The 19,138-nt window shown below is 38.9% G+C and overlaps 1 protein-coding gene across 1 annotated transcript; it reads right to left on the reverse strand.

Annotated features, from left to right (window-relative positions):
* Positions 1–101: 101 nt before the first annotated feature.
* On the reverse strand, positions 102–2,802 carry LOC146471741 (heart- and neural crest derivatives-expressed protein 2-like). Its single transcript, XM_085120249.1, has 2 exons — positions 1,450–2,802; positions 102–929 (listed from the first exon to the last, which is right to left on the reverse strand). Exons 1-2 carry the CDS (start codon positions 1,864–1,866, stop codon positions 810–812), a joined length of 537 nt encoding a protein of 178 aa, XP_084976375.1. The 5' UTR covers positions 1,867–2,802; the 3' UTR covers positions 102–809.
* Between the last annotated feature and the right edge of the window lie 16,336 nt (positions 2,803–19,138).

The following is a 19,138-nucleotide window of genomic DNA, read 5'->3' on the forward strand; positions in this document are numbered from 1 at the left end:
GGGACGTGTCAAGTTCGGTTAGTCACTAAAACCAATTCAGGTTCCCTGTTTTATATCATCAATGTACTTGGAAATAAGACAAGACATTGTTCAGCCAAGAATGAAAATCAAACGCTTTTATTTCACTGTGCACTTCTTATATTTCTCTCACGATAACAAGCTAACTCAATGTGGACGTTCGATGAAGGCCCAAGAAATTCTGCAGTACAACGTGAAATTTTTTTTTCCTTTTAGTACACGCACATTTTGTGATTTCTTATTCAGATTACTCTGAGTTGAAATATCTCGATGATAAATTTTAAATATCTATAATGACCGGTCGAACTTTAGACAGACATAAACTCTCGATTTTTTTCGGCCCAGTCTGTTACCCATAAGGAGACTAATTGTACCAAATTGCTTACCCAAATATCTTTTCGGTTGATTATGACCATTATCCTGAACCCTCGATCAGAACAAGTTTCTGTTAATGATAAAACTGCTCCTGTTTTTTTAAAACTGCTCCTGTTTTTACTGGCAGTTGAGCAAGCGTAAAGATTCCTGCATCAGATTAAACAAGCTTTTGTGTTATAGCATACAGTTGGAGACATCCTTATTGATCGGAGCCCTCTTGCTGTGCTAACTGTAGTTATTGTTCTCCAACAAAATAACGAAGACAATTGAAACTCGTTATTTTGATCACTCCAAGTTTCCTGTGCACTTTGAGTTGCCCCACAACTCATTTTGTTCACTTGGAGGTGGTTAAACATGGGAAAAACAAGTCGAGATTTGGTTTAGGAGAAGATCCCATGCGGTAACCAGGGAACATATTAGGCTACCGACTGTTGTTTGAAATTGCCAACTAGCTCCAAAGCCCAGACATGTTGTGGCCAACCTGTTCTTGAGCTGCGACGAGGCGGAGCAGTGAATCTCTGTTTTTCGTCATCACTCTGTTTCAGTAAAGTCAAAGAGAAATCTGAATTAACAAAAATAGGTTAATCCGAGTGACTACAGTAGAATAATTAACGCTGCAGACCACTCAAATATAAAAGCGGGGGCGAGCAGAATTGTCCCCACAAATAGTTCAGGATGAGCCAAATCACCAACAAACGATCTGCCCAGAATGAACTGCACATTTACATAGAATGGAAATGGAACCCCATTGAGAAACTAAAGGTATTGTACTGCGACGAAAACGCGTTATCTCTTCACAGTTTTGGGAATTTTTTCCATAACTGAACTTATCGGGGTGAAATGGGAAGTGATGAACAGGAATGATGCAGTTCGTGCATTTATGTTCGCGAACCAGAAGTCATTTGTTAAAGTACTTAACTTGGGGATGATTCATCAAAAGAAAATAATTAGGAGCTGATGGCCTTAGCAGGAAGCTCCACTCGAACAATTCATTTCAGTATTTTCAAATTCCAATAAACCCCTAAAATATCAAGATGTGTTGTATTTGGTATTTACCTTTGGCGAATCCACTTGATCATTGCTGCTACAGTTAGTAGTATCAGTCACGTTATTGTTAGAATCTGTTGCACAACTTGATTGCGTAGTAGGCGTAACAATTTCCTGGCCGCGGGTCTCATCTTCTAGTTGATTTTCCAAATGATGAATATAACTCATTGCTAGTTTCAGTGTCTTGATCTTTGACAATTTAGTGTCAGATGGAACATTGGGAATGTGTTTCCTCAAGTCCTCAAACGCAGCGTTGATGTGTTGCGTTCGTCTTCGCTCCTTTCTGCTGGTCGCCGTTTTAGGTTTTGCTTTTCGTCTCCGACATCCACCACCAACTTCTGGTCCTTCTGGTCTGTTTGCGGGAGAACCGCTTTCAATTTCATCGAAATCCGTCTTCTCAGCATTGTGATCTTCCATGTTCTGCATGTCACTAACTTTTGAACCTCAAAGCAACACGGAAGACAGCGAGAAACGTTGGCGTTTACTCGGTCAAAACTGTCAGTTTGTAATTTGTACGCTTTACGAGAGGAGCAGCTGGTGAGCAACTTTGCGGTGGTTATTATGAAAGCTTCCTCGCGTAGGTGCTATTGTTTTCAAAGTCCACTGTCAGTGGGAAATCCATCCCAGAATCCATCTGACGTCAGTGCAGTTGCGCTCACGTGCGTGCCTGTGGGTTGTTGGGCATCTCTCATCAATTTCCGTTCTCTTATCAGCCTTGACCTTACTAACATATGCTCGATTGTTCATTTTCACCGTGTTTATAAATTCATTAAGAATTTGGCGCCACAATTTAAAATATGGCCCTGCATACACGGTCGTTGTTGCTGCTTACAATCAAGCCAGAGGTGTTATTTTTCTTTCCATGATATTGACTGCCTTCTCGTAGGGACATTGAGTCATCAATTTAGCACATGACAGGATGACCACATATTTCATTACTATCAATTTGCGCTTTTTAGATTTGAAGTATTGATAGTTTAGGAACGCATCATGATTCCACAGTTGAGCGATAGGTACTTTCACTTCGCTATTGTGACAACCTGAGAAAATTCGATCGCTATCTTTGAAATCCACAAAGGAAATAAACTTCAGTTTTATCTTGTAAAGTATGTTTCCTGCGGCATTGAAGTGATGTATAGTCCCAAAAATACCACAACGGGCTGGTGCCAAAATCTTCCAATGTAAAGTTCAGTTCTCTTACGCAATCGGTTCATTTGGCTCTTTGTGTGGAACGTGAGATAAATCACTTCATAGCATTTTGAGTTTGGTCCAATTTATGGTTATAAATGGGTTTAAGACAGTAAGTCATGGGTTCTTAAACTGGCGACGTTCGGATTCTTGACTTTGGTTCTTGTGAATTGTCACGTTCTTGGTGGTTGAAGGTCGGGATGACCTCATCCGCTGAAAATCGCATTACGGGTCAAAGATAGTCCTTCACATTTTTCTGATCATACAGCAGAGATTTTCACACCTAGCTGAGTTACTGCCACCCACAAGACATTACTCAAGTTGCAAAACATACCTTGGTGCATCTAAGAATGCGAAGCATGGGTCGAACGCTCCCAGACTGAACTTTTCAAGCAGGAATTTTAAAGCAATTCACCGATTAAGGGTACAGATGACCAAAGATCTTTGCCACCCACAACTTCAATTGTGTAACATAATTTAAGGCACCTGAGAATGCGAAATATGGGGCGGGCTGAGGAGAGGCATAAAATCCCAAACCTGTGAACAAAATCGCCAAGCAAAGAAGTCCAAAAAAACCCCAATCACTTTGATCAAAAGACAGGTCATTATGTTATTAATCATAAGTATTGCTTTTTAATGAGTGTTCAGAACCATCATTTTCAAGGCTTGTTTTTCAATTTCCTTAAGCCATTTGGAAACATTTGTACCGTGGCGGAAAGTATTAAGTAGAAAAGAAAGAAGGAAAGGATTTGTGAGCGATCGAGAACTATAAAAACAAGATTTTCCTGACAACCTACAGATAAAACCACAGCAGACACGAAAAAGCCTTCCGTCTTTCAGCATGCTCACCAGTTTACAGGTTTAATCCATTTTAGCTCTGACATAAACGTCTGCAGCATTTTGCGTTTTTCCATCATCGTGTGATAGGGGATGACTAATTAATTTACATTTTGAGGGAAAACTTTGACCTTCAATCGATTAGTAAACAGCTCGGTGAGCTGCAGCCATGGAAAGGAGCAATTTAATTTTAATTAAACATTGGCGATGTTTCAAGATGTCTGTAAGAGCATTGGAAATTAGCGACAACAGGAAAGAAATTCTACTCTTCAGAGCGTTGCAAGAGACATGAAAACTGAAGAGCGTTTTGTTTGCCTAGCGTGGCTTGTGGTTTGACCTTCAACTTAAAGGGGCTTTGTCACGGAGGTTTTGCTGCATGTTGGTCAAAGCTGCTCACTGATATTTGACTAAGCACTTCTTTTCTAATAGGGAACTACTCTTACAGCGTTGGGAAGAAAATGTCGGAAATGACTTATCCGAGAAAGAACAAACTAGAGTCAGCTTTTAGCAATTTTTCCAAAATACTCAGAAGGCACTTGAAAAATAATAATTGGCAAAATTTTTCAAGTTGCAATCCATTTCCATCCTAGCCATCCGCAGGCAAAGATGAATGATGCTAGTTTCTGTGCACTAGTAAGGTTATTGTTCACAAAACTGAACCATTATTTGAACGTTTACAACCATTGGCTATTTAAAGTGACACTAAAAGAAGGTGACATTGCCCCTTTAACTGGAAAACCGAGAAAAGGTACAAAATGAAACACCAAATACAACCGGTCTTCCTCTGGGCTCTGGGAACCGTCATTGAGCTAGATTGTGGCTTGTGAATAAAGCGGCGAGTGAACTGTCAGATAAGTTTGCTGAAAGCGTACTCATTGTTACTGAAGAGATATGATTACTTTGATTTTATCCAATATCACAACTTTATGACCAAACACACATACACACATCGCCCTATTTCAGCCTAAATTGTATCTTGTCCTCTCCACTCCGAGGGGTGGGGGGAGGTTTTCATTTTTGAGCCGTTTTGGACTGAAAATGGGTAAACATTTTAAGTAAAGGTGTAAATGCAAGATATAATGTACTATGTGAACATATGGTTGGCTGGCGAGGACTCGACCCTCGACCTCTTGCATTCAAGGCACGAATATTCCTCTTGTTATTATTGGACACATTATAACACTGCCCAAATATGGTCATGGTGCACTGAATATTCGTCGTCCGACTCAACAGATATCCTGCGATATACGTAATCTCGTTTGTCGGGGAGAAAAATGGCGAAAAAAGTATCGTCTCCAGCTTTTCTGCAACAACTGCTGTTCTTTGTAATCAATGTGTTGAATAATAAAACAATTGTCCTTCTCAGTCTTGCGGAATATCCCTTGATTTCATCCGACGAGGCTGTAAATATCAGGCGATATTCCCCGCGATTTCACAGTATAATTGTTAACGGTCTGCTTCATGTTAAAGATTTTAATCGTTTTGGTCTGAAAACGGGCATGAATGTTTAGAGACCAGTTCCGAAAATGGGTATGTATGTGAATTTCACAGGCTAAAGGCAGGTATGAAAATGTGTATTGGGGAAAAATTACATATTTGTGGTCAGATATAGGGTGAGGATTTGAACTGATCAGACGGCACTTCCGGACTACCTCCATCCCTGAATTTTTTCCCGCAGCATTTCCTAATTAGAACACTGAATTTAAATCAGCTGTTGTTACTGTTGATCCGCCCATAAAATATAAGAAACATTAACATTCGGAACTTCTCTAATTGCCACCACCCTTTATAATACTGAAAACAGCCAGCTCTCTACAGTGGCCATGGTTTGTCAGTTGTGCAGACGCTGATTCGCCCACTCAAACTGACTCGTATTACCGGCAATCCCCTACCTCCTCTGCTAAGGCTGGCATTGTTAATTGTTTCCAATCGCCGATCTGTTATTTTCGACTTGAATTTAAATCTCTCTACAAGGAACCAGTACAGAATTCAAACGCGACCAAACTGTATACAAAACATATGGATTTATAGGGAGTTAGTTTATAAAGAAACTTTGATGCTGCGTCGGTGGGGAGTAGAAACGAATGTTTGGTTTATCAACAGAGTTGATAACTAAAGGTAAATTGCCCACAGTAGAGAGATTTGAGTGCTGACGTTCCGAGCGTTAGCCCTTCGTCAGAGCGATTATTCTGTTGAAAAACCAAACATTCGTGTATACATAACAGTTTTTTTCGAAGTATACTTCGTCCTAGAATACTGACAGAATTTCACTGACCGACAAAACCTTTCTGAAGGGTGACATAATAGCATTTAGTTATCAGTCAAGGAAAGAGACCACCGTCATCTTATAAACTCGGAGAGATTCATTTTCCTCTGCAAACTTACTTTCGTAGAAATTCGTCATTTGTGTGTGCATTCCGAAAAGCATTTCTCTATGAAGCACAAGTCCTTTTGAAAGGAATGAAAGCCATCCGAAACCGAGCCATCGTTACGCCCGCCTCTCTAAAACAACAATGCTCTCTTAGTCCTGACTGCCATTGGAACCGGCTCCATATGGCGACTGCCCTTCCATGAACACCGAGTTTTCTTGTTCTGCTTGGCACCAATCCATGTACTCAAATGGTCTCTTCAAATCCCCAGCTGGGGGAGAGTACTCATCTATATAACCTGTACGTAAAGCTAAATAGTCGTTGCCACCCTAAAGCGTACGGTTTTTGAGCAGTTTTGGCTTACTGAATTTTGCCATAAGTCAGTATGATTTTGCGTATGAGTATGATTTTTAAAGGAACTGCGAGCCGAGAGCGTCCCAGGAAGAGCGTATAAACTTTCATCATTATTAAACAAAGCAGAAGGAAAGAGAGGTAAACCAAAATAAATCTTTCCTCTTTACAGAAACTCGTTTTATTTCTTCGGATACGCAAACTTCATGCGGCCTGGAAACTGGTATCGATTTTAGAGCTCACAGTTCTGTAAACGCGTATATGGAAAATGATTCAATACACGCTCATGTTTCGCAATTAATAAACACCGCTCAAAAAACCAATAAAACTCCCCTGGAGCTCGAGTTGTTAGACCATCGAAAATATTTTGGTCTAACTTAAAGCTTTAGGGTTTGGAGAACAGGCGAGGCACATGCACACCCCAATCAAAAACTTCTTGGTCTGCGCCCCAATCCCGCCCCCCCCTCCCCGCCGGGATACAATTGCACGAAAGCTCGTAACTTATGCCTTACAGACGTTCAACTACATTTTTTCAGTCTTGTGAAAAATAGACGTTTATTTATACACATGTGGGCGATAAATTTGTTAACAGATATTTAGAGCGAAAAAAAGCTTAAAGACAGTCAACAGATTGTGAAGTATTTTACAAGAGTAGCACCTTTTGTCAATCAGTTTTCTTAAATCAAATATATCCCCAGTCTAGCTGTTGTACTTGCGGTTTTAAATTTTTAACACGCAACTCACCGCGCTCAAACTAAAGCAATGGCGATTAAATCTTTAAACTTTGAACGTGAAATTTACAGGAATTGATTGCAGCTTTTTTCGATCACGAAAATTTTAAAGTTTGTTTGTCTGCCCTTAGGGGCTTCATATTAACCTTGGACATTTGGTTTAAAAAATCTGAGTGCGATCACGAAAAGGTTATTATAATCGGCCTCAAGGCATATAAAGCAGTGGTTAATGCAACGGCGTTTCACTATTACATTTTAGCGGTTAAAAGTGGATAAGAGTGTTAATTCCTTTCCTTCCCGGAGTCAAACTTCGGACCACGTGCCAGTTTGTACTGCTACATTTGAGTCTGTGGATAAAATTCTAAAGTCATTGACCATTCAAATAAAAATTACTGAGCAGTACTTTCCTGTGGTGCTGTTTCCGGGGGGGGGGGGGGGGGGGGGCACTTGACCCATGTTTGGGTATAGGGGTGCCGCTGGGGATTTGAAACCCTGACCCTGTTTAGGACGAAAATAACCTTAATTACCTACCCTGTGTAGGACAATGTCCTCTATTTTAAGACCCTATTTAGGACAAAGGACAACATCTAGCTCTTGTGTTACACAAGTGTTTATTGGCAATAGTAATAACATTTAAAGGCCCATTGTCACTTACCGGACGTGATGCTCCACGCATTGAAACGCGAATACCAATCACAACAGGTAAAATAATGCACTACCTAGAAGTGATGGCGAAATATCCCAAAATTTCGCATTAACAGCGGTGAACCTTAAGTGGAAACTCAATCGACATGAAGCATTGTTCACTAAAATAAATACAGACTAACGTCTCCGATTTAGGATTGCCAAATATTCGACGACAGTCTTGAAACCATACCCTGTCTAGGACGGGTCCAGGGCAGACTCGTTTGAAATTATATACCCTGTTCAGGGCAGAGAGGCCAAAAACCATACCCTATCCAGCGGCACGTTCCCGTGTAGCCCATATAGGAGAGTACCCCCCTCCCCCCCCACCCCGTGCTGTTTATTATGCTGTACAAAGTGGTTCAAACGTTTGAGTCTGTGGATGAAATTCTAAAGTGTGACCATTCAAATGAAAGCTGCTGAGCAGTACTTTCCTGTGGTGCTGTTTATTATGCTGTACAAGGTGGTTCTAACTTTTGATTCTGTGGATGAAATCCTAAAGTGTGACCATTCAAATGAAAGCTACTGAGCATTACGCTTCTGTGGTGCTTTTTACTATGCTGTACAAAGTGGTTCTAACTTTTGAGTCTGTGGCTGAAATGCTAAAGTGTGATCACTGTTCAAACAAAAGCTACTGAGCAGTACTTTCCTGTAGTACTGTTTATTATGCTGTACAAGGTGGTTCTAACTTTTGAGTCTGTGGGTGAAATCCTAAAGTGTGACCATTCAAATGAAAGCTACTGAGCAGTGCTTTCCTGTGGTGCTGTTTATTATGCTGTACAAGGTGGCTCTAACTTTTGAGTATGTGGATGAAATCCTAAAGTGTGACCATTCAAATGAAAGCTACTGAGCAGTACTTTCCTGTGGTGCTGTTTATTATGCTGTTCAAAGTGACTCTTACTCACTATAGTCTACGGTTGAAACCCTATAGTGTTACCGATTGAAGTCAAAAGCCACACACCCTATGCAGGGCGGAGGAAGAGGGAGTCCCGTGAGACAGGACTACAAACAACAAAAGGATTTTTCCTGGCATAAACGTAGGAAAATGTGGCTTGTCCATGCACTACTGAATTGCTCTCTGTCATAAAAATCAGTCTGCTTTGATCAAACGTAATTCCAAAGTTTCTCAGAAGAAGGCCGGTCTACAAACCCACAAAGCAATAAGAGCCTTTCTAGTATTTTAGCAACAAACAACATGTTGTTTGTTGCTAAAATACTAGAAAGTTTCCTTTATATTGGAATTTAGTATTGATAGTTTTTGTTCGGGCATTCACACAAAAAAAAATATCGCAGTTTAGGTAGTTTTACAGCACTGAATTCGACGCCATAATGCTAAAACAGGGCGGTACTACTGGGCATAAACTGTTGTGGGGTTTCGGCAGAGTTTAACATATAAGGTTAAAGATTGTTACGATACAAAATTTTTCCCAGTTTCAGATTTGTGGGACACACCGTTCAGCTTGCAGCAGTCACATCAATACAAATTGGATACCCTCCTTTGGCAACAACATCTACCAGGAGCCCATTAGCTCCTGCATCTACTGTCTGCATGGCGTAATTTGGAGTTTTAAACAGCCATCCCGCCAATCTTTCTTTCTAAATTGTGACATTCGCGTTTGTTTCAGGAAAAATAATGAAGTTGAATACCATGAAATTTCAGCCGAGTTAAAGTTTCAAAATTACAAAGATTTATCTTATCTATCTTCAGTGTCTTGCACAAGAACAAAGACAGATTAAAACGAAATGCTTTTGAGGTTTTTGCAAAGCCTGGCGTCTTTCGAGGGGATTTAGTCATAAGAGATAACTTAAAAGAATAATCTGAGGGATAAAGGATAATTACTTTTCTTTTCTATGCACTACAATCCGTTCAAAGCCCTCGGCCGCCAATTTCCCACGCCTTTTGAAACCCATTCAGAGAACGAAACATTGGTCAGTAATGTAGGGTATTTGCAATTTTTTCCGCTTGGCCCAGCCACTTAGCTCGATTAGCTTGCTATTTCTAAGTGGCTGTGCCCTCTTCTTTAGTAATTTTTCTTTCTTGTATTAATGTAACTCTGTATAATTTCTGGGCACGAATAAAGATTGTTGTTGTATTCTAAAACAGCCTGCTGTGTTATGTCAGCGGTAGCACCATTCTTGTACCCTGGCAACCTTGGAGCACGTTAACCTAAAAAAAAAACATACAAATTTTGCTGCAAGTTACCCTTTAAAATACTGACATGGACTGTACTTGAAATAGCAGAGAATAACTTTTCTAAGAAAAGAAGGAAGCCTTCCTTTTCAAAACAAATCTCTAATGCCATTAATAACGAAAACGAAAAAGCCGTCCTTGGCTGTAGTATGATAAGCCACATCCCGTAATTTTCCCGGCTTTCAGTTCATAATGGTCAGTCTAATCAGTAGATTAAAGTGATTTCATCTTAATACGAGATATACATGCAACGCGTTATTTGTTTTCTTGGAGCGTAATTTAGGTGCTCTTGAGACCATTTAGCCGGCGCACTCTGGGGCCCGTTTCTCGAAAGTCCCGGTAACTTATCGGGCCCGATCGATAAGTGTCTTTGGTGATAAATGTTTCTTGACAGAAGTCAATTTTTGTTGGCTTTAAATACTAAATTTTAAAATCGTATAATTCTATGAAAACATTGGCCAAGTATGATGTCTCTAATCAATGTGTAATCGGCGAAAACATTAAAAATGTACTTTTCGGGCCCGGTAAGTTACCGGGACTTTCGAGAAACGGGCCCAAGGAGCAACTGACTACCACGAGCGGTAGTCGAGGCTACCCAACGAGAATTTTTAAGAAAAATATTCAAATGATGTTTTCTGTTTTTCTATATCGTGTTCGTACTTTCCAAGAGGAATATTTTTGTACGCTAACACAGTTTTATCTGTTCGGAATCCTAAGCTGAATTTTTAAGTCATAAAACATGGTCCGGAACACAATTCCTTCCCCCAAATTTACGCGCTGCTGTTGGCTTTCCGAAAACCCTAGCTGTGTGTTCTTATTTCGCTCTCTCAACGACAGGTTTTTATCCTTTCTAAAACAATGCTAGCAAAAATGAACGAGTAACCAGGATTATACCTGCACATTAAAAGCTAACAAAGGTTCTCTGGTTAGGCTGCCAGACTGAGCCTTTGCGAATGCATATAAATTCATGCATTCGCGCGCTTTTTATCATTCGTAAGAGGCCGAAAGCTGATTTCTTTAAAAGTTTTTTAACCAGGGAACGTTTTCTAGCTTTTGAAAACAACACTAGAACTAACTTTCCCATGCATGGTGCTAAAGTTTTAGATGACAAAACATCAAAGAAAACACTAGTTGTTCTTCAGAATTCAATCCAAATTTCCGATGCAATTTAGGCCTTTCGAACAGATATTCACCGAAAAATGATGAACCATCGCGTGCTCCTCTGAGAAGTTAACCGTAGAAGTTTATTACCTGCCCTCCCCTCCCCTCCTTGCAATTTGTTAGGTGTCTCCCAAACGTACCCACTTTAACTCCATGTAACTTCAGCAACAGCTGGGTCTGCATGAGTAACTGGAATCTCTGTCATTAGTTACGTTTTCCGCTACGGCAATCACTTAATTGTTGGCTCCCGTTAGTAGCTAGTTATTGTTACGTTAAAAAGACATTCACGACTAAACATCATAATCTGTTTGGAATTCGCGGGTCAAACTTGAAACGTTCCGCTGGGGTTTAAAAACAGCAACTTAATAGAGTGAATAATCGCCTTTGTTCACAAGGGCGGTACTTGATGATCCAACGACGAGCAAATTAACATACGAACCACGAATGTAGATCATAATCGAGTTGGAATGTAGAAACTTATGGCTTATTCAATTAAAGTAAAGAACTAAAAGAAAAGACTTAATTTTGCATAGGGTTCAACTACGCTCTTCCTTGTGCTTTCATGAAGCAAATTCTGTGAAGAAAACAACCGAAACGGCTTTCAAACATATAGTTTGGCGTAAATTAGGTATTAGTTCGTGATGACAGGAAAGTCGGACAACACACATGGTTAGAGAAAGACCCTCGGAAGCTAGTATACTAAGACTGAGCAACGGAGGGGCGAAAACTAACAACGACTTTCGTAATCTTAAGCCATCGTCTGTCATTTCTGAAAGCTAATCTGGTATCTTTTGTTACTCGATTGACTGCGAGTAGCGGATTTACTGACCAAGAAGTCTGGTTCACCGAGACAGTCGCCCCTAAAGGGCGTGATATGTTGATTTAACTTTATTATTTTAAAAGCCCTATTTATCAGCTCATTTTTTGCAGTTAAAGCCGACGTCTGAGCGAACTGATATGACGTGGGAAGTATCACTAGTCTTAGCTCCACGATGTCGGCTGTTTGTGCGGAAGCAGTGTAGTTTGAAAGGCGTAAGCCTTACTTAAAGTTATTTTAATCTCAGGAAAAAAAACTTGAAAGAGCGAGAATTGGATTTCACAAATCTCATTGACAACGTTTTTGAGACCATGCTATCATTCATACACATGAGTGGATCAGAACCAAATGTCTCCGGTTTCTCCCAAGAACAAGCCATCATTTATAAATTATAATCCTATTAGGCGAGTTCTACTTGAAGCATTGCATTGCGAAGCAGTATACCGTAGCCTTAAGTAAATTTTCTGGGGCCTTTCAATGAGATTGTTAGAAGAAAACTAATTTCGGTGGCAGACCATGTCGGCCTTCAAGTTATCAAGTAAACTGGTACACTCGAAAGTATATACATACTCAATGCTTACTATAGAATATTAGCTGATTTTTGCTGCGGTGCTAAGGAAACAACAACTTGATTTTACTTAAGGTTTTGTTTAGCAAAGGAAAAACAAAGTAGGAAACGAACGAAAACATTGTTTCTTTACCCCATGAGCTAGAAAGTATTCTGAGGAAAGAAATATTTCTGTGTATTTAACGAATGTCTATAGGACGGGACCTTGTAACACAAGAGTATTTTTGTTGCGGTTTATGACTATGAAGACGGAAAAATGGATTCTAGCTTAGCACGGGCTCGAAAGGAATCCAAGATAAAATAAGGCGTAAACACGAATTCTTAGCAAAGCGGTAATTTTAAAACGCACGACTTAAAAATACACAACAGCAATGACCTTTTTTCCGGACTGGGGATGAAAAGTGCATGGTTACCCACCATTTTCAAAATTGAAGGTACAATGCTTTTTCTTATCTTAGCCATTGCCAAGATCTGCTTTTCCCACATACTAAAAAATCATGTGTATTAGAGAGCATTGCCCTCACTGTAAAAAGTTCCGAAACCATTCCGTTATGCGCAGAATGCGTGCGCACTGATCTGACTGGTCAAAAGCAGGTAAGTGCTAGTTCAAGAGAGCTCGAGTGCTCTCGGTTAAATGAGTACGAAGTTACCAAACATCACTTAAAATTGCCGAGGGTCATTCGAGGTCTCTCGCAGAATTAGCGGAGGCTCGAGCGTTGAGGGGAAACCGTGATTTCTGAAAAGCTAAAATAGTGTCATGAACTACGACTCTTGAGTTTGAAGATTAGTAAACCTAAAGTGTGCCATTCACACTGAAAGCTACTGAGCAGTACTTTCCTGTGATGCTACTGTAGGTGATGCCCTGAACAAGGCAGCCAACTTTGAGTCTGTAGGACCAAATCTTAAAGTGTAAACATTTAATTTGAGCTAAATTGGATGCCCACTGGGTAGAATTTTCACGCTGTGCTGCCAAGATCTCTTTTGCGACAGTTTGCAAAATGAAATTAATTTCGGACTCAAACTTTCAATGTGGACGCTTTTCAGTGAAGTAAAGGAGTTTACCATTTATAACAACAACTTTTTTCCTTGAGTAGGATTCCTGGATTTTATCTCAGTTCCACAGCTGTCTTGGTGTTTTATTATTCTTGTATTAAAACGAATAAACGTTTTTTAAACTGAAAACAAACACAAACGATATTTGAAGGATTAATTTAATATAATCTTCCCTTTAACCGTTAACTTGTTTTTAAACTGTTTTGAAAGTTCAGTACACTGTTGATCGTCTCAAATTTTACCGTGAAATTTTTCGAATGTTTGCTAATCGAACCAACTTTTCAGTCATGCAAAAACGTTTCTGCAGATTAAACAGCCTCAGTGTACAAACATCATGACGATTTTTATTTGTAAAATAGATTTAGTTAAAGTGAAAGCCAAACAAGGACTTAAACTCGATTTTAAAACCATCAAAACATTCTCAAATGCATTATGCACTACCTCGCAGCACGCATATCGCAAATAAATCGCGATTTTCTTTTTTTATCTTTCTCAAGAGTGGGTAGACAGTCCTAATGGGATTTATCATACAACTTCCGTTCGGAACAAATCTCACGCGATTCAAAATTGTTGGAAAGATGTTCACGCATTCAGCAAATGCCTTACACGACTTTTTGGGGGTTGGTTTCAGCTGGTGGGAAGTTCGCAGAATTGATTTTTGCTGCCATTTCGATGCTCTTCCATTCTGTCGTGATTTTAATTCGCTCGGTCGGGAGTTCAAGAAGCAACTTTATCGTTTAACTGCTTTTTCGCATCTTAAATACTTGAATTAAAGCCTCTTATCTCTCTGCACGATTGTTCTTAAACTTCAATCTAGCAGCAGAGAAGAGAGACAAGTGAGCTGCAAGCATACAACACATTTGTTGTGGCTATTTCCGGATTTTACGATAGTGTTTAACTTTAGCTGTCAAGTTATACTTTACAAATTCAAGAACGTCGCAAACATTTTGACTTCGTTCAATACAAAACAACAGTTGCATTTTTTGCTCAACACAGAGGTAGCTTCCCATTTGCGTGATTTTTGTCAAATGTTTTCGCTTATCATGACAGTGGGTGAAATTTCTGTCTATTGAGAGTTCCTGACCTTCCTTGCAATTGATACAAAATACGTTCCGCTGAAGCTTATGTATCCAGCTAAAAATATACCCTCGGAAGGTAAAAGTGTATTCATTTCAAAATGCGTCTGCAACAAGCGCGGACCACCTCAATTACCGGCTCAAATTCGTTCCTTGGAAATGTTCCCATCTCCCCAGGGTTGAACCAAGTGTCGAAAAACGAAACCGTATCAATTAATATATTCATGGCATATTCTTTGATGAATATCGAGCAGTAAAGTTAAGAATTGAATTTAAAGGTGATCTTTTCAGGCATTCCCCAAAACAACAAGGTTGTGAAAAGCAACCGTCGTAGATCATTTTCTATTTTCACGAGTCGCTAAAATCCCTGGCATCTCTTTCGTAAATAGCAACTGTAATCGACCGTTTAAAACTTGGAATGTTTACCAAACAACCGTTTGTTTGAAAATACTGAAACTATCCCTAAATACCGGCCTAAGAGAAGATTATAGGCATTAAGTCAAAATACTTCGGATCAAAAATAGTCCCTTAGAACCCAAAGAACGTAACCCCAGATTGCAAGGAACCTTTTCCGTGAAGAATTCGTGATGTCCACAATTTATCGCTTGTTATGATAAGGCCGGTCTGTGTTTTCAGAAAACGCATAGATCTTTTAAGATAAAGATTTATCGAGTTTTTGTCATTTTTATCAAATTATAGACATTCTTATAAGTACTTGAAACTCAAATAACAACAAACATATGTACGGTAATGTGTTTTTGATTGAGTATGGACCACCTTATCGTGCAATATCGTGCAATAATATTTAAAGACTTATTAACGGCGTAAGTAATTTTCCTTCGAGAAATGAATGCAATTGTTAACTTAGGCCTTTACCGGGACATCAAAATGGAGGCTACTGGCGTATGTTTCAAGCATTTTTAATGCTGAGGTTACGCAAACACGACACCCATTCGCCTTGGAGGATACCTTTAAATAACAATAACAAAAATTAGAGAAGTTTGTCAAGCATCTTGTGATAATCTAGCCTTCATTAGCTTATCGGCAGAAGAAATATTTCAACCCTTTGACTGATAGATTCAAACTTGTGGTTCTGATTTTTCAGTTTGGACAAAAAGCAAAAATATCACTATTCAAATTAAGCTTCTAAGCAGAACCTTCGTGTGGCACTCCCTCCGAATTTTGAGCAGTTTAACAAAACTGTTGAATTTTAAATATTCACCTCTCACTGTTCATTTGACCTGAAAGGTGGTTGTGCGAAGACAACATTTTCGTTAAGAAAGAAACAAATAAACTCTTAATTTAGATTGCACTAGTTCATTTTAGGCGTTCAAAAAATCCTGCATTTAGTCATTAAAAATGCAGTCAATCGTGATTTAGAATACCATGAGCAGACGTATTGAAACCATAGGTTTCCTCGGTAACTTCAGTATTAAAACTGAATCAAGTTCCCAACTATTATTTTTTGTTATTATTCCTTTATATTTAGGTAGGATAAGAACTCAAAGGAGCCGATTTATTATTATAAAACATCGTAAATCTCACTTAGCACGAAAGATCTTAAAGTTTGTCTCTGACATCTGACAAATAAACTGACTGACTTCTGCCCTACTGAGGTCTGAGCGAGATTTATATTGTCGATCTTAACAAAACTTAAAAAAGTAGTTTAGAATTGACTTAAAGTCTTTGGTGTTGCCACTCTAATGAAAGCTATTGGAAACCAATTCAGTTTCGTCTGTGCAGTGCAGTTCCAGTTAAATTTATGCAGTTCTCTTATATATTAGTTGTGGAAGAAATCAGCTTAAAGTGTCACCATTCAAATGAAAGCTACTGAGCAGTACTTTCCTGTGGTACTGCATTTCATGACCCTGCAAGATGGTTCTGACTTGTAAGAGTCTACAGACGAAATCCTAAAGTATGACCATTCTGAAAATGATATGAAAACTAATGAGTTGTTCTCACCTGTGGTATTGTAATTTTTCCAACTTTTCTTAGCGGAAATTTCATTAAAATTTTGTCTAGCTAGTTCTTGGCTCAGTTCAGAGTTTTTGCTTGCGCGGGCTAGGACAGTGCCAATATATAAATTGACTCATTCCGGTTTAAAAGCAGAAAGCAGATTTCATGACATTCCCTCGTTAGAAAACAGCCAGTTTTGTTCTTTTATAACTTACCAATAGATCATATCGATACTTTTCTTTCGTTAGAATTATTCTCTGCGTCGTCCGCGTAATCAGTGCCCCGTGAGACAAAAAGCTGAAACAGCAAGCCCAATCTTTCCTTATGAGAAGAGCACGTTCTCTGCGTACCCACATTATTTTTAACTATGTAGAGAGCTACATTGTAGCAAAGTATCCAATATCAAGAACTAAAGAGAAATATTGCCCTCAAAGGAAATAAGTGTAGTTAATGCCTGGCTCCCACAACATCACGTACGTATCCGGCCGGACAGATTTTTTTTGGGAGCGTGGTCGATGATTTTACTATTTGCCACTTTTGTTCTTGAAACTCGCTAAGCTTATGTGTTAAAGATCCTTAATTTCAAACGAGAGAGTCGTTTTATTGGCAGCGCAACTAACCACAGAACCTTACGACTAGAAAGTATTCGATGAATACTAATGAGCTGTGTTACAATTCACAGCCAGGAAAGGTAGGCGTGTGATTCAATTTCGACTCTGTTTATTAAATTTGCATCATTTGGCGTTAGTTTCCCTGAAGTCTGATATTTTAAATTCATTTCGGCTAGTTGATACGTCCCCTTTGCCTTATACAGTTCATCTGAATATGAATTGTTCTAAGTTTTATTCACCTAAATCACTGTTGCTAGTTGTACTGAAGGAATAAAATTTCTCAGACTTTTGATGAGACTACGGAGACTACTGATTCTCATTAAAAAGAAAGACGGCCGTTAACAATGTAAAAAAGATCTACCATAAATACTGATCGAGTGAGTCCTTGCTTAAATACACCTTTACTCCCTAGCTAAGAATTCGGTTGATGAAAGTGTCTATTTCTTCCCGTTGAATAGAATTGAAATATAAATAACGGTCTCACGGATCAATGCCCAATCACTTTCAATTGAATGTCCACACTTTTCGAATTCATCCACACACTCAAAAGTTAGAATAGAACTATTTTCCTATCTCATTTGTAAAGCATAATAGGGAATCAACAGGATAACAGTGCAATAGAAAAGCTAAAGAACAAATCATTAATTTCATTACAATGGGCACGCTTTAGGAATTTATCCAAAAAATACAAAAGTTAGAACCTCGCATGCTTTGCTTTAGGAAGAAAACCTTACCAGCCTGTTCAGAAACATTTTTAAAAAGCTCGTTCTGAAAATACAACAGAAAAGAGGATAAACTAAACAACAGTACGAAGTCAGCCATTAGTTCAAGTTGTACGACGGCTGACAAATTCCTGCTCCCTTTTAAAGTGGAAAAAATTGAAAATGCAGTTAGAGATAATGACATTAATAAAATGATTTGAACAACTCCAACCTAGTTTTAACGTTAAACCATTAACAAATACACAGGAACACAGGTCTTCAGTCAAGTAAGCAACAGTTCAGAAATAAAGTTTTCAGATGCTTCACGTACCGAAAGTCTTGCTCAATCATCTTCTCAGTTTTCCTCTTTCTCCTGGAGGACACTTAACTTACTCTCAACTTATTTATATAATCGCTGTATTCTTCTCGATTCGTGTAAATACATTTCGACGATATCGAGACCGCAAAACCGCTATAGCTATTGCAGGTGTGGAAACTCGTGTGGACAATGGAATTGAAAACTGTGAAATTGAAACAATAAAAAGAATTCATCATTTCATTACATTCTCGGCTGTCAGTTTAACCGTATCTTTTATAGTTTTTATGTTTTTCTTTTTACAACTAGGAGGCTCTCTTTACTTTCTCTGCTTGTTACACGAGAAAACGGAACGTTTCTTTTGCTCCATCCTAGTTTCACTGCATTACTATGCGATGTCAAAAAATTCACCAAAGTTTGTTCTTATTTTTTCTCATTAATTCTTTCAAAACTGCTATCCACTAAAACTGAGCATTATTCAAGCCTCTATAAAATAATATTCGACTCGCCCTGTTACGTTCCTCTAAGAAACAAAAGGGTGATGTATCTCAGCCAAGCTAAAGTGAAATATAGTCAAATGTTAATTTAGCCATGATCAATAAAAAGGAAAGATGAATGCCGGTTGTTACATTAATTTTATTCATTTTGAACTCTATTGTTGACTTTCACAACTTCAACTGACTATATTATATTTAGTTAAATGCTTTTCTACCTAAATCAAAGATCATTATAAAAGGGAACGAAAAAGAAAGGAAAAGTGCTTCTCTGTCAAGATAACGTTCCCGTTATAATTAGCTGGAGTTACAAATCTATGTTTTAAGATGTCGCTTTGAAAATGAACGAAGGTTATCATGACCTTCTATCTCGTCCCACCTAGTCTCAATCCTTGAGACAAACGGAGTAAGCTTCCAGAGTGTGAGTCTATGGATGAAGAAGAAGATGAAACCCTATTCAGCTGAAAGCTACTGAGCATAGTCCCTGTTGTGCTATTGACTATGCTGTACGAGGTGGATGCAACTTTTCAGTCTGTGGACGAAATCCTTAAGTGTGGTCATTCAAGTGAAAGCTACTGAGCAGTGCTTTCTGTA

The sequence above is a fragment of the Pavona decussata genome, unplaced genomic scaffold (assembly GCF_977016875.1).
Source record: "Pavona decussata unplaced genomic scaffold, jaPavDecu1.1 SCAFFOLD_102, whole genome shotgun sequence".
NCBI lineage: Eukaryota > Metazoa > Cnidaria > Anthozoa > Scleractinia > Agariciidae > Pavona > Pavona decussata.

Coding starts and splice junctions, on each gene's coding strand:
- LOC146471741 (XM_085120249.1), bottom strand. CDS start 1,866: ATGCAGAACATGGAAGATCACAATGCTGAGAAGACGGATTTCGATGAA. Junction 930..1,449: donor ATCAAGTGGATTCGCCAAAG/GTAAATACCAAA, acceptor TTACTGAAACAG/AGTGATGACGAAAAACAGAG.